The 8053-nt window shown below is 53.1% G+C and overlaps 1 protein-coding gene across 1 annotated transcript; it reads left to right on the plus strand.

The window, feature by feature from the left end:
- The first annotated feature begins 4341 nt into the window (after window positions 1-4341).
- Window positions 4342-7890, plus strand: LOC133660510 (uncharacterized). The gene is made up of 3 exons (XM_062064048.1): window positions 4342-4357; window positions 4681-4874; window positions 5031-7890. The coding sequence occupies exons 1-3, from the start codon at window positions 4342-4344 to the stop codon at window positions 5616-5618; spliced, it is 798 nt and encodes a 265-aa protein (XP_061920032.1). The 3' UTR covers window positions 5619-7890.
- Window positions 7891-8053: the final 163 nt, after the last annotated feature.

An 8053-nucleotide genomic window follows, 5' to 3' on the forward strand; every position in this document is an offset into this window, starting at 1 on the left:
TGGTATCACTCAATTGTCTGGTGCCCTCCCAGACATATTGAGACCTATCCATGATGACCACTGCGCTACCCTTGTCTGCCGGCTTAATAATTATGTTCCTGTTGTTTTTCAGGCTATGCAGGGCCTCTGTTTCGTACCGCGTCAGGTTGGGCGCGACCGCGAGGGCGCAGCCCGATAGGAGCGACGGGTGTTCGTCCGCCAGGACCAGCGTTTGGACCTCTGGAGGAAGCAGTCCCGGTGAGGGCTCCCAATCGGACCTCGGGGTGAAAGGTCGCGGCCCAAGAGACTCTTGCTTTTCATAGAAAACCGCAGTTTTGACACTTCTATGATATTCCTGCAGGTCGAATTTTACTTGATGGTGCCACTCTGGACTGAGGCTGGTGGACGGGACGAAACTGAGGCCCTTGTCGAGGAGGGAATGCTGCGATGAGGTAAGTAGGAAATTTTTTGATAAATTTACGATGTTTTTGTTTGTGTTTATGTTTCCCCCCCGAAAGGTCGGGCTTTTGGGGAGGTCAAGTTTAAACAGTGATACCAGTGCCTCATCATGTTCTTGGCTGTGTCCTTTGTCCAATGGATCTTGTCCCTCCCCGTTTCAAAATCGTCGTCGGCGAGTGCCGGGAAGAATTGGAGGCGGGCTTGGATGTAATTGTTAATCAGCCGGAGGTTGTCCTTGTGTTCCTCGGGCAGGGATTCCGAGAAATTGAGGAGGGGGATGAAGACTTCGGCATTAGGGAAGGTCGTTTTGGCCGCTTTAAGGGCCCTCCGGAGCTGTTTGAAGGTGGTAACCTTGGGTTTTTGTTCCCTATTATTGATACCGAATGCTAAGACCACCTTCTCAACCTCAGGACTAACTGCTGTTTTTTTCAGGATGGCCTCTGCATGGAGAAATCTGGCCCCCGGGTAGCTGTCGATCTGGATGTCCTGGTGACGAAAGGCTGGAAGGTGCTTGAGGTTAGAGTCCCCGATCACCACGACCTTCCTGCTGACAGACAGGTGCCAATCCATCATTTTTCGATCCGAGTTGATGTGCACAGTGGGCTTTCTGGCAGTGCTCGGACTCGTAGGCGTGGTAACCTGCGCCGTACTATTGTCTTCTGTCGGCTGTGAAGTCGAAGTGACTGTTTTTGTTTTTTTCTGGCTTCCAGAAAACAGTTGGGCCCAACTTGGGGTTCTCAGACCCAGGACAGGCCTGTCTGGGACGGACGTCTCCGGGAGGGGCACGCCCGGGAGGAGTGGATCCGGGACGGGTAGGTCCAAGAGGGGCGTGTCCGGGAGGGGCGTGTCCGGAAGAGGCGTGTCCGGAAGAGGCGCGTCCGGAGGAGGCGTGTCCGGAGGAGGCGCGTCCGGGATGGGCGGGTCCGGGAGGGGTTCCTGTGACCGCTCAGGGTAGAGTAGGTACCAGGGTGGAGGCGTGTCCGGGGAAGACTGATCCCGTGTGGGCGACCCCGACTGCTCAGGTAAGTGTTGGTCCGTCTCTGGCTGGTCAGGAGTCCCCCGCACATTCTCATCCCCATGTATCAAAATCAACGCACTGTGTTCAACAGGTGGAGCCGGGCGAGGCGGCGTGTCGGAGACCACCGGGAGGACCCCGATCTCAGCACCGACCCGCGATCGCGGCCCATGCGGCCGGACCAAAGGTGCCTCGACGATAGCGTCGTCGGCAGGTCTGCTGCACGGCTTGCGAGGTCGCGTTGCTCTCTGGGCCACAGATGGTTCGGTAGCCGGAGAGGAAGGCGACAAGACCGGGAAAGGGACCGGAGTCACCCGTCCACGCGGGTCCCGATCCTGCTCCACCTCAGGGGACCACTCCCTGGTAATGGGGTCGGTCATGGTGGACACCGTGGCGTGTGCAGCGGCAGTTGGTAGAATGACCGGCGGGGGCAGCGAGGGGTGCACCACCTCCATGACAACGCGGTTGTCCAACGAGTCCGAGTCCGCTCGAGGCTCGGTACGTCGGCGCCGCGCTGGGGGCAACACCTCCTCAACGGCCCGGGTGTCAACCAAGACCGAGTCCACCTGAGACTGGGCCTGCTGGAGCGTCTCAGTCGTCAGCCTGCGCCCTAGGTGTGTCTTGGCCCACGCCGAGGCCACTTTGAATGGGGCTTCCCAATTGTGTGAAATAAATTCCCCCAGTTTATCAGCTTCTGATTGCAGTGTTTTATGGTAATGTTCCCTAAGAATTATAATTGTAGAATGTGCCCAATTTTTTGCATTACCCTTTATCCGGTCTTCTGTGTCGGGGTTGGTAACAGCTGGTCTGATTCCCGTCGTCAAAGCAAGTTCCATCCTAGTGATGGTAAGTGGTTGTTGTTCCTTGCTGACGTTTTTTAGATGATGTACCACTTTAATGATGTTGTACATAATTCTAGCTATGGAGCTAAAGTCGGGGTCCAGATTGTCAGGAGAAGATGCCCTGGGGGGATGTGCCTGGTTAATCTTGGCTGTTCTTTCTTTGCGGCGTTTTCCCCGTGCTGTTTTGTGTTGTTTGTTACCCCTATGATTTCCCCTATGAGTCCCCCTGGGATAGGGAGGGTTATCATGGGTAGGGTGGAAATTTCCCCTGTTTTGGCGGGGCATGTCATCTGCCGGAAAATTGGGATGTTGCGGTTGGAAGCCTCTGAAAAATGTGTTATTATTTTGGCGTGCAGTGTCGTTGTTTCGCCACTGTGGGGCGCTGTCTCGTATCTCACGCGCGTTATGATCCCGGTGACGCGCGTCATGATCCCGGCGACGCGCGTCAAGATCCCGGCCACGCGCGTCATGATCCCGGTCACGAGCGTCATGATCCCGGTCACGCGCGTCATGATCCCGGTCACGCGCGCCACGATCACGGTCACGCGCGCCATGATTACGGTCACGCGCGTCGCGATCACGGTGATGCGCGTCGCGATCACGGTGACGCGCGTCATGCTCACGGTGACGCGCGTCATGCTCACGGTGACGCGCGTCATGATCACGGTGCCGCGCGTCATGATCACGGCGACGCGTGTCCCCTTGGGGGCGGCCATGGCCGCCGCAACAATGATCGTGATCATGAGGCCAACCTCGAGTCACTTCAGCATATGTTAGGTGCTGAAAACGGCCGGAAAATTGTGTGTTTTGGCCGTAATGGCGGTCGTTATGATGCGGGGATCTGGAACGCGGAACCATCTCGCGCTGCTGGCACTGTTTCCGTCCGCGCGGACGGACCTGGTGCCATTCCTCGTCCTCCCACGCCGTCATTTTTTGGAAAATGCGTTATTTTGGTGATTAGAATAAGGTGGGTAGGCTAAAATTATATTAGGGACTAAGGTAAGTAGGGTGAAATAGAAATTAAAATTGTATGGGAAATAATATATATATATATAAAGTGAAACAAGAGAAAACCGGCGAGCTTCCGCCCGCTGTGTGGCGCACTTCCGCCCGGACCGGATGTCTCAAGATGGCCGAGAATGCGAAGCACTCTCGACAAAAAAACAAATTAACAAACAACTAAGGGCGGTTCTGCGAAGAACGATAAAAAATCCCCAAGGAAAGGGGTTGAACTAACTAGCTAAGAAACTTAGGGTTGTAAAACTGAACGTAAGTAAGCGAATTGTCAACGGACTTTTCGCCTCGTGGGAGACCAGCTCGCCACGGCACCAAATTAAAGGGAAAGAGGGAAAATGGGAGAAAAGGAGGTAAAATAGTGTAAATTTGTGATAAATGCAAGTCTTGTTTCGCAACGTTTCGGTACTCTCTGTACCTTCTTCAGGCGTAAGACTTGTCTAACTGAATGAGTGTGAAAATCGGCTTGTTCGTGCAATTTCGTGAGCTGTTGCTCCTCTGGTGGTTAGATGGCAAGTGAGGCCATTGGCTGCGAGAGGTGGGGTGGAGTCATGGCTGGCAGAAAATAAGGAATTATTTTTGCAAAGCAAAAACTCTCCACTGATAAACCACGTGACTGCAGGAATGTGTGGCCCCAAGCACAATTAACCCCTATAGAATTGCTTATAATAGTGAATTAAAATAAAGATCAATAATAAAATATAATAAAAAAAATTATATATATATATATATATATATATATATATATGTACAATTATGTCCACATATACAGATATATACTATACTATATATAAAAAAAGGTTAGAAAAATTCACTATTAGTTGCACAGTGAACCAAGCCGTGGACCAAGGTAAGTATGGCTCCTTTATGGAGTCCGAACAGGTCCAACAATGTTTTTAGGAAGTTTTTCAGGTTTTTTAATGTGTTTTTGTGAATTTTTGAGGTTTTTTGTGATTTTTTAAGATGTTTTTTGTATTTTTTTGCAGGTCCTCGTAGGAGTGCTGGGACATCCGGGGCCCCCCCAGCGCCGGAATGTCCGAATACCCAGGTAAGTAGCTGTACAATGCAGGTAAGTAGGGTAAGTGGGAATAATATGATGTTGTTTTTGTTGTTTGTGTGTACACAAATGGCCCAGGTGGGCCCACAAGGCAGAGCGCGAGCCGTGAGTGGACCAGAGGCACAGGCGGGTTAGGGTTGGGGTTGGGGTTAGGGTTAGGGTTAGGGTTAGGGTTAGGTTTAGAGTTAGGGTTAGGGTTAGGCATAAAGAAAAAGAGTTGGTTAGGGTTAGGCATAGAGAAAGAGAGTTGGTTAGGGTTAGGGCTAAGGGTGGGGGTGGGGCGATAGAAAAGAGCGAAAAAAAAGAATAAGAAGGGTGTGCACGGTCCGTCTATGGCCCAGCGGGCTCGCACTCATGTCTCATTGAGCCCCCCCGGGTGTCTAGTACCCAGTCTGTGGATCCAGAGGCCTTCCGCCCGCCTCCGTTGGGCGGCACTCCATCTGGAGTTGGCTTGGACCACACACGCCCGGACAGAAGCCCACCCGTGCCGGATAAAGTGTTGGACAAGGTAGGTGGTGGTGTTCTTCTGCCGGACAATGTTATATTTATGTTGGTGGAAACGGGTGGCGATGGTGTTACCCGTTTCACCAACATACATAGCACGGCAACGCTGGCAGAGGATAACATACACGCAATTTTTGACCTGCCCGTCTCCTCTGCACAGCGGCCGGAAGACCTTACCGCTGTGGCGATTGACCAGCCAAGGGATGTTCCGCAAGGGAGCGCTGCTCCGGGCCGAGGGCGGATCTCCGGTGGAACTGATCCGAGCCCTGACAAGCAGATCACCCAGGCTGGGATTTTTGCGGTAGGCCGAGACCAGATAATAGTCCTTCAGTTTGCCGCTTTTCTCCACAAAGGTACAAAAGTTACCCTTGACCCTTCTGGAAACCTGTACCGCCGCAGGCGAGAAGGTTGTAATGAGGGGGATCATGTGTTTACCAGGGGGAGGCTTCTTCTGGTCCAGGAAGCACCTGAACTGTCTCCTGAGGAAGGATCTGGAATACCCTCTCTTCCTCAGGGCCGTGAACAGGGCTCCCATGGCCGTTACAAAGTCCTCCCGCCTGGTGCAGATCCGGTGGAACCTCAGCAGCTGGGACTTCACCAATCCCGCGTAGGTGTGTCGGGGGTGGAAGCTGGTTTTGTGGAGGAGGGCATGGGTATCCGTCTCTTTAAAAAACACCTTAATGTCCAAATGGTGAGTGGAGGTGAAATCCGGACCCTTGAAGGTGGTAGTGTCCAGGAAGTCCACTGACGTGGGGCTGGTGGTGGACTTAATGGTGATACTGGGGTTGTGGGTATTCAGGGTGTGGCGGAACCCCTCAAATTCCTCCATGGAATGAGTCCACACCCCCCAGATATCATCCAAATACCTGAAATAATGGAGGGGTCTGATTGCGCAGGCAGCAAGGGCAGAGGTCTCCCATTCTGCCATGAAGATGTTAGCATAGGCCGGAGCAAACTTTTTGCCCATGGCCGTGCCCTTGATCTGTAGAAAGAACCGGCCATTGAACTCAAAGTCGTTCCTCCTGAGGTTGATGTCGAGAAGCTGGAGGAGTTCCTTCTCGGGCCTGCTAACATCTCGGTATTTATAAAAAATGTTTTTGACGGCTTGGATGCCCTGGTCAATGTCAATATTCGTGTACAAACTATCAATATCAATGGTGAACAAGACTGCCTCTTGGGGAATGATCAAATTTTTAATTTTGTCAATAAAGTCATATGTGTCCTTAAGATAACTCTCGTGTTTAATGGAGAGTGGGGTCAAAAAGTAATCTATAAACGCCGCCGTCCTGTAGGTTTCACTGCCGCAGTCGGACACAATGGGCCTGCCCGGGGGTATCTCGTACGGTCGGCTCCACTTGTGTCGTTCCTTGTGGATCTTGGGGAGCAAGTAGAACCTACGGGGGCGGGGCTCCGATTCGCCCAAGAGGTAAGTCTTTTGTTTGTGGTTAATGAATCGTTTTTTCATTAAATTTTTGACTATGTTTTCGACCATAGGGATCGTTTGTGGGTAAATGGGCGTGGCCAATGGTTGGTAGTAGGTGGTATCACTCAATTGTCTGGTGCCCTCCCAGACATATTGAGACCTATCCATGATGACCACTGCGCTACCCTTGTCTGCCGGCTTAATAATTATGTTCCTGTTGTTTTTCAGGCTATGCAGGGCCTCTGTTTCGTACCGCGTCAGGTTGGGCGCGACCGCGAGGGCGCAGCCCGATAGGAGCGACGGGTGTTCGTCCGCCAGGACCAGCGTTTGGACCTCTGGAGGAAGCAGTCCCGGTGAGGGCTCCCAATCGGACCTCGGGGTGAAAGGTCGCGGCCCAAGAGACTCTTGCTTTTCATAGAAAACCGCAGTTTTGACACTTCTATGATATTCCTGCAGGTCGAATTTTACTTGATGGTGCCACTCTGGACTGAGGCTGGTGGACGGGACGAAACTGAGGCCCTTGTCGAGGAGGGAATGCTGCGATGAGGTAAGTAGGAAATTTTTTGATAAATTTACGATGTTTTTGTTTGTGTTTATGTTTCCCCCCCGAAAGGTCGGGCTTTTGGGGAGGTCAAGTTTAAACAGTGATACCAGTGCCTCATCATGTTCTTGGCTGTGTCCTTTGTCCAATGGATCTTGTCCCTCCCCGTTTCAAAATCGTCGTCGGCGAGTGCCGGGAAGAATTGGAGGCGGGCTTGGATGTAATTGTTAATCAGCCGGAGGTTGTCCTTGTGTTCCTCGGGCAGGGATTCCGAGAAATTGAGGAGGGGGATGAAGACTTCGGCATTAGGGAAGGTCGTTTTGGCCGCTTTAAGGGCCCTCCGGAGCTGTTTGAAGGTGGTAACCTTGGGTTTTTGTTCCCTATTATTGATACCGAATGCTAAGACCACCTTCTCAACCTCAGGACTAACTGCTGTTTTTTTCAGGATGGCCTCTGCATGGAGAAATCTGGCCCCCGGGTAGCTGTCGATCTGGATGTCCTGGTGACGAAAGGCTGGAAGGTGCTTGAGGTTAGAGTCCCCGATCACCACGACCTTCCTGCTGACAGACAGGTGCCAATCCATCATTTTTCGATCCGAGTTGATGTGCACAGTGGGCTTTCTGGCAGTGCTCGGACTCGTAGGCGTGGTAACCTGCGCCGTACTATTGTCTTCTGTCGGCTGTGAAGTCGAAGTGACTGTTTTTGTTTTTTTCTGGCTTCCAGAAAACAGTTGGGCCCAACTTGGGGTTCTCAGACCCAGGACAGGCCTGTCTGGGACGGACGTCTCCGGGAGGGGCACGCCCGGGAGGAGTGGATCCGGGACGGGTAGGTCCAAGAGGGGCGTGTCCGGGAGGGGCGTGTCCGGAAGAGGCGTGTCCGGAAGAGGCGCGTCCGGAGGAGGCGTGTCCGGAGGAGGCGCGTCCGGGATGGGCGGGTCCGGGAGGGGTTCCTGTGACCGCTCAGGGTAGAGTAGGTACCAGGGTGGAGGCGTGTCCGGGGAAGACTGATCCCGTGTGGGCGACCCCGACTGCTCAGGTAAGTGTTGGTCCGTCTCTGGCTGGTCAGGAGTCCCCCGCACATTCTCATCCCCATGTATCAAAATCAACGCACTGTGTTCAACAGGTGGAGCCGGGCGAGGCGGCGTGTCGGAGACCACCGGGAGGACCCCGATCTCAGCACCGACCCGCGATCGCGGCCCATGCGGCCGGACCAAAGGTGC

Source organism: Entelurus aequoreus, linkage group LG11 (assembly GCF_033978785.1).
Source record: "Entelurus aequoreus isolate RoL-2023_Sb linkage group LG11, RoL_Eaeq_v1.1, whole genome shotgun sequence".
In the NCBI taxonomy this organism is placed as follows: Eukaryota; Metazoa; Chordata; class Actinopteri; order Syngnathiformes; family Syngnathidae; genus Entelurus; species Entelurus aequoreus.